At 33.7% G+C, this 13,738-nt stretch overlaps 1 protein-coding gene across 3 annotated transcripts in view; it reads right to left on the bottom strand.

The window, feature by feature from the left end:
• LOC117120744 (cAMP-dependent protein kinase catalytic subunit PRKX-like) overlaps positions 1 to 13,738 on the bottom strand; it is a 43,264-nt gene that overhangs the window by 18,494 nt on the left and 11,032 nt on the right. For all 3 annotated transcript variants that reach the window (XM_033265842.1, XM_033265827.1, XM_033265835.1), the window contains 3 exons: positions 3,873 to 4,136; positions 2,976 to 3,095; positions 1,853 to 1,948 (listed from right to left, as the gene is read on the bottom strand). In XM_033265842.1, the coding sequence (XP_033121733.1) occupies positions 1,853 to 1,948; positions 2,976 to 3,095; positions 3,873 to 4,136 (480 nt within the window). The remainder of the gene's footprint in view (positions 1 to 1,852; positions 1,949 to 2,975; positions 3,096 to 3,872; positions 4,137 to 13,738) is intronic.

The following is a 13,738-nucleotide window of genomic DNA, read 5'->3' as shown; positions in this document are numbered from 1 at the left end:
ATGCGTATTTTCAAAAATGACGTCATAGCTATAATTCATTTTCTTTGAATTCAGATGCCAATATGATGACGTCACAATGTCCGATCAGTCATTATGATCTATAAAATCATATTTACAACTTATGTGCTTTCAGAATATGTAATAAAAATTGGGGGTCACCTTTCAAACTAAGGAGCTATAACTGATTAAAAATAGGTCTGATTTTATCGTAATTTCACTGTATAGCTGCACAAATACGCGCAAAGATACCTATGTTTGATGCGCACGTACGGCATTGCTATTGGCCAAAAGATGACCGAAAAGAATGCAAATTTGTGAAAACAATGTCAGGAACCCAAAATATGTAAAAAAAACCTAATTTCTAACTTCCATACCGCAAGTAAAAGTGCGCGCGCGTAGTGGAAAATTATGAAAAATTTTGAAATTCTCAAAATGGCCTGAAACGTGCTCTAATTTGGTTAAAAAGTGATTTTGAGCATTTTGAACTTTTGACTCACGCGTGCGCGCGCATTATGAAGCGCACGCGTAAAATTAGGGTACAGTACATTCAACGTTAACCACAGTACATTCAACATTAACCCAAAGTTAATGCTCACTTAATACGATTTTGAAATGGCAATTGGTTAGGCTGATATGATCGATAATGTAAAAACGCAAAATTGCACGTAGATGACGTCATGCATGTCTGAGCGCGTTAAAAACCTTACCATGACTATTCCAGGTGAAGACAAAATGATCGATGTAGGACCGTGTGCGTAACTCGTGGCAATTTTGAGATATCGTGCGAACAAAAATGGAAGGAAAGGTAGAATAAAAAAAAGTTGTAAGATCTCTGACAATAACAAGAGGTGATCCGCTAACGTTAGCGGATCACCAATAAACTAACTTGAAAAGAAGAAAGCTTCTTTAAAGAGAAAAAAAGACCAAACGAGTATAACACTGGTGGTGTTATGTTATAATCAGTTTTATATTTATAAATTAGCAGTGCATAATCAGACTATTATCACACAATATTATTTATTTTGCATGTAATAAACATTACACTACCAAACATGCCTATGGGAACCCATACCTGGACTTGTTTGGCAGCAACATACACCAGAACCAGAACTATAGAATTGACAGTAGAGTAGTGATGAAAATTGTCATCAGTTCATATTAAGCTTAATGAGCCAGTAGTGGTGATTTGCGTTTCATATAAATTAATAATTATATATACTGTCAAAACTACAGACTTCTTTTTGGTTATTTTTATATACTGTTAAAGAAAGAAAAAAAAGAAACAAAGAAAAGAAACAAAGAATATAAATCCTTTTTCTGATGTATTTACTACCACAACGAATGCCAATAAAGAGAGAAAACCTCAGCAACTTCCTTCAGTGTTTAATAAAAAGTTACTGTTTTACTGTACTTTTAACAATTTCCTCTTTTTTCCAATCATCACGACTTGCAACAAGCTGTATTATGGTTCGCAAGTCGTCAAATTTAGACAATTTAATACTGAAGTGTTCCTGTATGTCAAATTGTAATAGTAAGTTACATTTATGTCGTCCTATTCTACTGTACCTGGTATTGTGTTTGGTTAGTGACATCTATTTCTATGAATGGAAATTGATTAGGCTACAGCCTACTGCTACCAAAACCTGGTTTCCGATTGGTTTCTAATTTAACTGTCACACCCACCAGTGGCGGATCCAGGAATTTGAAATAGAGGGGCCTATAGTTATATGGCACCCTTAGATGGCTGGAAATGGCATGCTCAGACTTAAATTTAAACATAATTTTCTTTTTATCCCCCCCTTTTTTTAAAGAAGATAATCCACCACTGCTCACTACAATTAAGGATACTTACTTTCCAGCAGGATCTAAATGCTTTGGCCAGTCAATTTTTCCCTCTAAAATCTTCTCGTAAATTCCAAACGGATTATCATCAAAAAATGGAGGGTACCTATGTCAGAAGAAAGTAAAAACAAAGTATTATCCTGACAAACTTATTTATTATCAGTAGTTGGATGGCTGAGTGGTTAAGGCATGGGCGGCGCAACGCAGCTTTAATATCGGCGCTGGTTCGAATGGCACGCTAGAGTATGGTTTTGGTATTGGAACACGTCTTCTCGGATAGCCTAGTGTACACAATTAGCTCATGTGCATCCAGTAGTTACCCCGGTGTAATGGTCCATACAGCTCCTTTTGTGCACAGGCGAGAGTAGCTGGTACCAGTTTACCAGGTAGCTCAGACATGAAGACCCTTCCATAGTGGAGAAGGTTAAAGGGAGAATGTTACTGTAAGAGCTAGTCCACACCTTGATTGCTTTGAGACCCTTTCGGTATTAAGCGCTATATAAATTTAACTACATTACAACTTCATATAGTAAAACAAAGGGGTATCCATTTTAAAATTAATTTAATTCTTTCGAAATTTTTTGATGGGAATTGCCAGTGTCAATCTTACTTTTTACAATCAACAAAATTTTCAAATTGAATATAAGACTCATTGAATCTGAATATCAGGTATGAAGTTTTTTTTTGTTCTTACATCAAGCAATTTAAATTTTAAGTAACAACATTTACATCTTGATATTTGGATCATAATACAAAATTACATACCTTTTTAACAAATTTACAAGTCAGCCCATGGAAGCACTTTTCTCTACTCATCCACAGACTTTAAAATGTTAAAAACAACTTGTACAATACCCACCCTATGGAATTCTCTCCTACCCAACATCAAAGCAGCATCAAACATCACAGTTAAACAAACAATGTTGTGTATCTCTCAATAAATAATGACAACAATCATGTTCAATCAATTTCATAGCTACACCAAATGTTACTTGCAGTTTTGTTTTTACTTCTTCATATTATCTGATGTTTTTGTATACTGTCTTCAACGATGGACAATAATTGAATTGTTGAATGTAAAATATTGATGATTCATGTTGATTGATTGATTGATTGATTGTATGTTTACATACCCTACTAGCATCTCAAACAATAGGATGCCAAAGGCCCACCAATCAACTGCTTTGCCATGTCCTTTACTTTGGATAATTTCAGGTGCTAAGTATTCAGGTGTTCCGCATAGTGTCCATGTTCTGAAAAGAAAATAAAAACCAAACAACTTTTGCTTTAAAATTTAATTAGGCCAATATTTGAACAAGTAATTGAGACTCCATCATCTTAGTAGTAGCTTAGCTATGAATTAGTTGTAGCCTAGCAAGATTCTGAATAATTGATTCCAAAGGTCCCAAGTTTGCCATGAGTCGCAGGAAAATTGATACGGCCTCTAACACTCCCTCGAGCTACCAAAAGCCTCCTAGAAACCTGAGACAAGACCTATCTCCCACAAATTAATTTGTTTATTTTTTTTTTTACTATATAATCAATGGGTATCACACACCGAGGAAAAATAATATTAGATTGTGTTTATAAGAAACCTCATTTAACTACAACTCCTGGAAGTAGTTTGTTCCAACTTGGAACCCCTGTGATTTATTTCTGTATTTCTCACCATGTATTTTTAGTAGCTGAATATAATGAATGAATGAATAATTTTATTTTTAAAAAGATATCTTTCGGTGACATTTTGATAACCGTCAAAATGATAACTAATAAGTAAACCTTTAGCTTTCAATGAGAATTGATACAGATCGAAACAACTGAGGTATTTGCTGATTGAAGACCATTCACTATAAAAATAATTACATCTAAGAAAATATATATATGCAAATGGTATATAAATGGCATTTCTGCATCATTTTAAACTTAATGAAGGAAATATTTCTCCTAATTTTTATTTAAAATACAAAGTATTAAGCAATTCAAATACTGAATATAATTTATAAGATGGCACATTTTTTAATAATACTTACATATCTCGTAACTTCTTTGCAAATCCAAAATCAGTTAACTTAACATGTCCATCTCGATCAATAAGAATATTCTCTGGTTTTAAGTCTCTATATACAACATCATTTTTATGTAAATAGTCTATAGCAGAAACAATCTCTGCTGAATAGAAATGTCCGGTAACAACATTAAAACGTCCTTTATTGCGTAAATATGTAAAAAGTTCTCCACCGCATATATATTCTAGTACCATATATAGAAATCTCTCATTGTGGTAAGTCCAAAATCTGGAGAAAAAAATATTAACCAAAAAATAATCATTAAAAATCTATTGTAAATTGGGCTATGATGGCTGTATAGGTAAATTGGGCTATGATGGCTGTATAGGTCTAGCCAAGTTTAACAAACTGAACCCTGTGACCTATAAAAACAAAAACAAAATAGTTCAGGTAAATTATTCATCTTTTAATCAAAATCAAAAGTTTTACACACATGTAATACCATATTGATACTTTCTGTATAACAGATTATCAAAATATTATTCAGCAGTAGGCTACAGTCATAGACTCAGTTTTTTTCTTTTTGACATAAAGATTAAATGTATTGTACTGTTATTAGTATTATTTTCTTATTTTTCAAACTTTGTTTAGGGCAGCTAGTTTCTATTCTGATTATTAACTTTGTGGTCGCGAGTTCAAACCACACACTGACCATTCTCAGCCGGCCATGGAAGGTACCACAACTTACATCAAAGACTGGGCTGTAAAAATGATTCAGGATATGTTTTTGCCTGGTGCATAGATTGCTGTGAACCACTGAATGGTCCATTAGGATGTATACGTGCTCTGTTGCACATGACTAATATTTGTCATACCTATTGTGGCTATTGTTCGCCATAGCATACAGTATTATTATTTTGAAAAAAACTCAAAAAAGCATGCCCTAATGGGAAAATCCAAGAGATACACTAGGCTGGTCTCACTAACCAGTGGCACATCAAAAAATTGGAAACTGGGATTGGGGGGGGGTCTTTCACATATGGAGGATCTACACCACCACAGTTGGAGCTAAGTAAAGAAAATATATGATTATGGTCTGGTCTAGATGGTCGGAAATGGAACTCTAGCCTTAATTTTGAATACAATTATTTTTCTCCATTTTTGGATTAGCATTTTTTTTTATTTAGGGGGGAGAGAGAGTCCCTCCCCTTTTTAATCTGCCACTGATTCAGTTGCTGAGCATTTTAGGTTCAAATCCTGAGGGGGACAAATAAGTTTTTCTCAATCAATTAAATGTATCAAAAAGTTTTAAGATGTTTTGAACTAGTACACGATTATCTTTTGTGTTTAGGGTTATCAATCCAATTGGGACCTTTCGTGCAATATTTATAACCAAATCGTTCTATAAACCGAGTTGTTTAATTTCATTTATTTTTCTTTCAACCTGTGGGGGTATATGTCTACTGAAACACTTGTGATATTTTACGAGTGGCCTATTAACATGACTGCAGGCTGCTACAAACAACTTCACAATAGATAATACATGGCACTTCCTTCTCAGAAGAAAATCACAAAGGTGGATTATACTGTACATTGCCACATTGTGCAATACAGTAGATGTTTATCCACATAAAAAAAAAGGGCTACATGTGTTACTATATAGTTGATGAATAGAATAAATTCTCTTTAACCTGAATAAAATTTGCAGGATTTCTGAAGAACTTTGAGCTCAGATTCATAAAATTAAATTAGGCAAAATACAATTCTCTGAAGGTTAACTACAGAATTTACAGTACACTGAATTAATGTGTTATAGGTTGTAAAAACTGTATTGAGTAAAAAAAAACCTTTCGAATAAAAATATCTTTTGCATGACATTAAGAATTAATCATTTATGATACAAAATGATAGGCTATGTCAAGTGTTATATTGAACAGTTTCAGATTTAAGTGGGAAACAGTCAGCACAGGCCCGCCCCCCCCACCCCAGTCAGCACGGGCCCCCAACCTCCTAATATTTGCAAAATTATTATTTCTTTAAATGGAGAAAACAGACAAAATTGTATTTAACTTTTGCTTTAAGAGTGCCATTTCCGGCCATCTGGAGGTGCCATATCATCATTTTTTCTTACATTCTATTTTTGTGCAAAACCCTCCCACAGTTTGATCCCGGAATTCTTAAAACGAACTTTAGTCGTAGTTTGAGCTAAAACTTTAAAATTTTGTATTCTTAAAACGAACTTCGACTAGCACTACGACTAAATGATGTGAACCTGATGATGATACCTCCGCAGGCCGATTTTTTTAGTCAGCCTAGGGTCAGGCTAAATCGCCGACTTGAAATATTTACCCCACTAAAAGTGTGTTTTTTGTAAACTCACAATAAAGTGAAACGAATAAAAACGATTGTATACGCATATAAACAAATATGAAGTCATTACATTAGCTTGATGCCAATAAAATATCTTACAAAATTCACCAAACTTTGTATCCGTCACTTCCAGGGAGCTTCGCCCTCTAGACCCTCACCAGAGGCCCTTGGCGGCCCCTGGCCCCCCCAGCCTGGACCTTATGAAATTTCCCCTACCCCCCCACCCACTTTAAAAAATGCTCCGCCGCCGTTGACTGTAAAAACCCTCACCAAAAACTTAATTTTAAATCCTGAATGTGAAACAATACAATTTTACTTGGCCTTAAAGTAAAGTAATATTACGCAATCTACAGACTTGATAATATTATTTACAAATTATTCTGTCGTAACTGTTCAAAACTACAGTATATAGTTTTAAGAAATGACAGCAGCACTTTCAAGTGCAAAATTTAAAATTTACTTGCTCTAGCTTTTTTCCACACAGTGGATGTCATCAGGATGAAGTCCACTGTGTGGGCAAAAGCTAGAGCAAATAAATTAAAAATGTTACAGTTGTTCTTAAAGTTCTGTAATTGTCATATCTTATATTATTCTGCAGTACTGTAGAGTAACGCGGCTACACCTTTTATTCATCATGATGCCTATTCAGAATTACTGTATAACTATCAAAGTGAGTGCCACAGGACGGATGTGAAAACTTAATTAGAGTAGAATAGAAAAGTGTCATTGAGTTGAGAAGAGCGGGTCAAATTTTCTTTGCTATGGATGAAGATTTCAAACTCTTCGGTATGATGTTTGAATCAATAAACCTTTGAAATAATCCCATAAAAGGTACCGCCAACTGACTAGCTTATGCATTGATTGACCTGGGGCTAACACCATCAGAGCTGTCTTCCTTCATATTGTTTACCTTCTCAAAACTGTATTTACACACATCATAGGTCTCAATAACAATCAATGATGGTTCTTTTAAGCAGTTGTAAATAATTATTGGCTGGATCGATACTAAGAATGCAAAATCATGAATAGATTGCCTATGTGAAAGAACATCAGTCTACAATATAATAAAGCTTTTTAGATTCAAGCATTAAACATTACTGTTCCTGTAAGAGAAACTTAAAATAAAAAGTTTAAACCATAAACAATTCAGTAAAACTGTCAGTTACAGTGACCAGTTCCAGCAAAAAACCCTACATTTGTTGGTACAAATTAAACGTTTAGTTTTTATTATTTCTAATCTAATCGGTTACCATTTAGATGTTTGATTTAAATTTCCTTTAAAATAAAACTAAGTAATTTTGGTTTTCTTTTTAAAGGAAATTCAAATTAAATTTCTCTTTTATGTAGTTTGACAAAACCAGATTCAATACTGTATCAATAGTTTAATATTTCATTCATCTTTTATTTACGTAAATACAAACACTGTTTCTAAAAACAAAAACTAAAATATTTTGACAAGCAATGGCATAATCACACTTCACTTCACTATTAGAAACACAAATAAACTAATTAGAAACACATACAAAAATATTACTTGGTGTATATTTGAAAAAACAATTTCAATATACTTTTCTATTTAGATTTAGTGATTGTTATTTGTCAGAATTTGTCTTCACTAAAATCTGCAATAACCTGAATTTGGTCAGAATGTCAATTTTCAGATGTTTGACTACTACTACTCCACTGTAGCATTTCAAATGCCAACGAATGTGGAGTTTTGACAGAGCCAGTCAAACATGTTTTGAATAATTTCAATAACGCAATCAATCATTTGTTACCAGATATAATTGATTATTTAATGTAATTAACAATGGCCTGTAAATGTGTTTTACTTACTGAGGTTCATGACTTCTAATACTGAATTTAATTTTGAAGTCTGCAAATTCAAAATGTTATATTATTGATTTTGATAAATAGATTTTTGTATATAGGCCTAAATAATGGAATATATATAATATTTTTAGATAATTTTTTATAGTATATTTTAGTATTGAAGGTACTGATTTTGCAATTTACTGATTTTGTAATTACAATCTTTCATAGCTGTTCATTAAAAATGAATGTTTTATACTAAAATAAATAAATAAATATTATATGGAACTTAAGAAGCCAAATTGTTTATGAACCATAGTTGTTATAGTAAATAAAAAATAATATAACTTTAGTCCTAATTGACTTTAGAATTATTTAATGCCTTTCAAAAATTGTTCATATACAGTGTATGTAAAAAAAAAGTGTATTATATAAAAGAGCATAATTTTATTTATTTTATACTTTAAAGATGTACAAATTCACAAACGTCATGGGCTACTTATTCACATTGTATAGTAAACACTTTGTAGACGTAATAAACAAAAATCAATACAGCTCAATTCAACTTTCAAGTAGCTTCATCGAACTCCCTCCTGCTGTTGTTAAGTACAGGTTCCTTTAAATCAATAGACTTTAAGGATTAATTGCCTGAGCACTGAAACCAGCTAAAAACTAAAAAAGAAATCAATGGAACAGATCCTATCAGCTCAAAACCGCAACCTGTACTGGTATAGTATCCTACTGGTATTTTTGTATGATTAAACTTGTTATACTGAGACATCTTTTCAAACACATATATCTTAACGTTAACACGTTATTTTTACAAAAACATTTTACTGCAGAAAAGAAAATGGCACTTCTTTAACTGCAGAGTTTTCTCTTTTTTACATTATTTTTTTCGTGCTCAAAAAAGTATTATAATACATAATTTCTACATTTCACCATACTGCGTGTAACAGCTTTTAACAAGGACCGCTGCATGTGAAAGCACTTTCATGTACTGATCTCTGGGGCAAAGGGTCCTCCTTGTGGTATCTTGTAATCTTTGTACTTTAATTTATTACACTGTCACTACGCAGTCCTAGTCCATAGCTGATGCACAGGTGTGAGTAGAATCTAGTCTTACATTGATATTCTGTTGTTGCATGTGAAAACAATTTTCTCAGTAGTATCTCCGGATATATAATATGTAGACTTTTTTGGGGAGAAAACTGGTTAGCTTTAGTCTGGGTGAATTTGGTACAGTAGTATATGAATATAATTGTTATGTATTTAAATGATATTTAACTTGCCATTTTACAGTGGCGGATCCAGGAATTTGAAACAGAGGGGGCTCAGGAAGGGACTCTCACAGACAGAGGGTCTAGAACAGTCCTACCACGCCATGGTTGGTGCTAAGATGAGAAAATTTATGATTTCGGCACCTCTAGATGGATGGAAATGGCATTCTCAAACTTAATTTTAATTAAAAGTTTATTTTTCTACATTTTTGTTTTATAATTTTGAAAAAATTAGGAGGAATGAGGGGAACTGGGCAGGCTTGCGCCACACTCCCCCCACTCCTTGAATCCGCTAGGATACCTTTTCTGGAGGGGGGGGGGCTAATAATAATAATATTTTCTTTTCATTATCTTTCTTATGTTTCCTTTTTTTTCTTTCCCTTATCTTACTTCCTTTTCTATTTCTTTCTTTTTCTTTCATATGTTTCCTTATAATATTTCTTCCCTCTTTTCTCTCTAATGTTTCCAATTCTTTCTCATGTGACCTTTTCTTTTCTTCACTTATTTTTCTTGTTTCCTTTTCTTATGTTTCTTTCTCTCTCATCTTTTTTTTTTTTTTATTACAAAAAACTTATCACACAGTACCTCTTACCTCATGTTTCCTATCCTTTCTAAATCTTCCATTTTCTTTTCTGTTTTCTTACCCATTCATTCAAGATTCCTGCGAGTGTTTTCTCGTCTTTTCCTTATTGCTTGTTTCCTAACTACAGTACTTACCGTCTAATGTTGGAAAGGTATTTCTTAGCTGATGTGATTTCAGAGACATTTTGAAAATATTTATTGACTCACTGGACCTAATTGTGAAAGGCAGACTGTTCCACAAGCGTGGTGCAGCAACAGAAAAGGCTGTGTCTCCCTGTGAGTTGTGAGATTTGGGCTGATGCAGGAGGAGTTGATCGTTAGAACGTAATTTACATTTAGGAGCATAACAATGGGCTAAGCTGTCCAACAGTGGGGCGTAAGCTTCTATGTCTAAGGAGGGGAATGAGTTTTGGATTTTTAATAGGGACTTCTGGATGGCCGGAAATGGCACTCTACAACTGTGAAAGACATGTTTTGGCTTGGTGTTGGCCTACTTTTAATTTGTTTTTGGTCCGACTGCATGACAAGCCTGGCCATTGGGGGAGGGGGGCTTGACTTGTCCAATGAGGGCTTAAGCCCCCTGCTGGTACCACTACTGTTTTTTTTTTTTGTTTTTTTTTTTCTGGGGGGGGGGGGGGGGGGGGGGGGGGGGGGGGGGGGGGGGGTTCAAGTGGTTCGGACGAACCCCCCTCTGTGAAGAAACATAACAATATAGACTGGGTCCTGACTTACGAAAGGCATGCTCACCTACCTAGGCATAGGTTGGCAGATCGGACAAACTAGGCTTAGCCCAACTAGCATTCAATTAAATACAAAAAACACTGTTTTTTGCTCCGACGTCATAATAATTTATGTGTGTTCTTCAGGCCTATCGGTTTATCGATCTATAAGAAAGACTATGTATCCAAATACTCAATATTGTTGGAATATACTTAATAATGTATTGACTATATCTTTGATTTTTTTCTATGGTATAGGCTTAAGAATGAGATAAAATCACCTGATCTTTTTTTTTAAAGAGGGGTAACACCATGAATTTTGAAGAAATTAAAGGTCATTAAAAGACACCTCAGAAGTTGGGAAAGCTCATTTCCGGCCATCTAGGAAACCCCCGATCCCCCTACCATTTTCAGGTTTTTGGGAAAAATTTTCAAATCCTAGATCTGCCCCTGCATTCAAACTATAAAAACAACCCTGGGGTGATTTGGGCCTCTGTGGGTAAACGTTGGTGAACTTCAACCATAATATAGGGCACCTCACAAAATAAAAGTAGGACTTGGATGTTTATCTCTAGGATGTGATAATTTATTAACTTTGGTATTTGCTTGGCTTCAAGGACAAATTTCTTGTAATTACCAGTGCCTACACATTTTTAGAAGATGATGAATTTGTACACATGACAGTAAATCAGAGGGAGGTAAAATATAGGATGCATACAGTAGGTGGATTCCAGGGGGGGGGGAACCTGGAGAATAAAAAAATTAATTACACTAAAATTTAAAAGTTAAAAGTGGCATTTCAGGCCTTAAAAAAGTTATTTTAAGTGCAGACAAACAATTTTGTACTTCACCCCAGCCATGATAGGGAAGAGGTAGTTTTGACCCTCCATCTCATCAACTACCTTTCTGGGCCCCTCTATTTCGAAATTCATGGATCTGTCACTGGGTTGAAGCGAAAAAACTGTAGTTTTTTGTGAGATTGTGAGATTTGACTATTGGTAGAATTATCAACATGAAAGCAGATACCAAAGACTGCTGACTCCAACAGTGTGTTAAAGTTGAGGACATTGAACTCTAGAATCACTGAACAACATGAGCAAGCAATTAGCAGATACTAAAAAAAGATAACCCTATAATACATTGTGATGTGACATAAATATTTTATCACTTCAATACTAAGTAAACATCTTTTTGCATTGATGTCAATCAACATTATCTTTTAAAGCCCTAATGGATAATGATAAGATCCATGGGGTGACGACACAAGAACATTCAAGACTCAGGAGTTTCAAAGTACTGTATCAAATAATCAAAAAAAAATTTTTCTCCAGAGTCTGGCTTTAAACCAGCTTCTCTCAATGTGGACTTTGATGTGTCAAGTATCTGGACCTTTTAAAAAATACATTTATTTTTCATTGATCAATCTTATTTCTCAAAAGAATAATATTAGAAGCATTTAAGACAATAGAAGACATGTTTATCTTCAGTGTTCATTGTTCCAAAAGCTTGAGAGTTAAAAATAGCCATTTAATACATAATTCACTTCGTTCCTAGTATTTGCCATAAACATCTAGTGCATGAGAGTTAATTTTACAAACCACAACACACTGGGCTTCAGAAAATGAAAATTTGATTTGTTTTCTGATATTCATAACTTATTTCCCACCTAAAACTTATTGTATGTTTATTGGAAAATTTAAAAAAAAAAAATCTTATTGAAATTTATATTTCGGGAAAATATGTAGAATTACCTGTAGATTTCTGATGAATTTCACTACTGTAAATTATTGATCGTATTTGGGTTAATGTAACATCCAACTAAAGGAATGATACGCTACTGTAGTTGCAGCCTCTGAAATCTTTAATAGGATATCAGAAAAAAGTATTGAATTCCGTACATACTGTAGCATGATCAAACATATTTTGACAAGTTTTATAAATAAGTTAAATTATTTTTCTTTTGGATATGTATTCAAAATATTTTGTCCATGTTGGGGAAAATCAATATTTTAATGGCAAAGTAAATATTTAGCTCTCAATTATAAATAAGAATAAGAAAAAAAACTTTGCATTTTAAATAATAAATGATTGAAAAAAAAAATATATTTTTCTTTTGGCAAAATTGTTCTGGTTTTCGAAGTTGGCTATTGCACAGTATATCAATAGCTGTGTCAGGCCATCCAAACCATCCACCATTTCTGTCTAATTTATTTTCTTTTGACCTGTTTCTCTGCTCAATACACTTGCAATAAGAGATTTTAAATCCCTACAGCAGGTCACGGCAATTACATTACTACATGAATCTAAGTAGTGTAGACAGATTCTTAGAAAAAAATAAATAACTCAAATTAAGTCTTTGAAACCATACTAAGAAATAAGATATTGCCGGTGGAAGATAGCAAATTTTTGCATTTAAATTGTTAATTACTTGTGATCACTTGAATTTATTCCATATGTTAATAATATTAAGGTGTCACCACAAAAAAAAAATCTTGTGGTACCATGAAAAAAAAAATCTTGTGGTACCATGAAAAAAAAATGAGTTAAAATATGGTTCAATTTATAAATGAATAAGATAGTATAATACATACTCCAAGTATCGAAATGCACGCCATCATGTCGGGATAAATAAATAATACATATTTTTAGATTGATGACTGTAACATGAGTAAAATGTAAGTGGAGGGGACCAGAGGCTGCCCTTCAACCACCCAGGAGGGGGTAAAGAAATTGGTTGAGAGTGGGCCCAACAAGTATGGTGGGGGTTCAAGAGGACACCTACATATCTCCTTTCAGGCACCAAGAGTAAAAACCCTCTGAGTCAAGGGCAAGAAATTTTAGGATTTATTAGTAAAGAAAAATTACTTTGTAAACCATTAAGAATTAAAATCAAAATAAATTTGGTTGGGACCTACGATTTATATTTTAACTACAACCAGGTCAAGTACGGTAGCATCCAAAGATGGAAGGAAGGGTCAATTCCTCCCCAATCCCTTGCATGCTCCACAACTGGCTCACAAGTGGCTGAAAAATAATACCGTATAAGACATGCCAAAATTAACTACAGAAATTAGATGACTGTGGGAATTTACTCAAGTAGGCTTAATCTTACATCAGGCTATATGAT

This window comes from Anneissia japonica, unplaced genomic scaffold (assembly GCF_011630105.1).
Source record: "Anneissia japonica isolate Jap-2015-1 unplaced genomic scaffold, ASM1163010v1 scaffold3888_len366471_cov172, whole genome shotgun sequence".
Taxonomy (NCBI): domain Eukaryota; kingdom Metazoa; phylum Echinodermata; class Crinoidea; order Comatulida; family Comatulidae; genus Anneissia; species Anneissia japonica.
The sequence above is the reverse complement of the archived record's forward strand: the minus strand, read 5'-3'. Positions and strand labels throughout refer to the sequence as shown.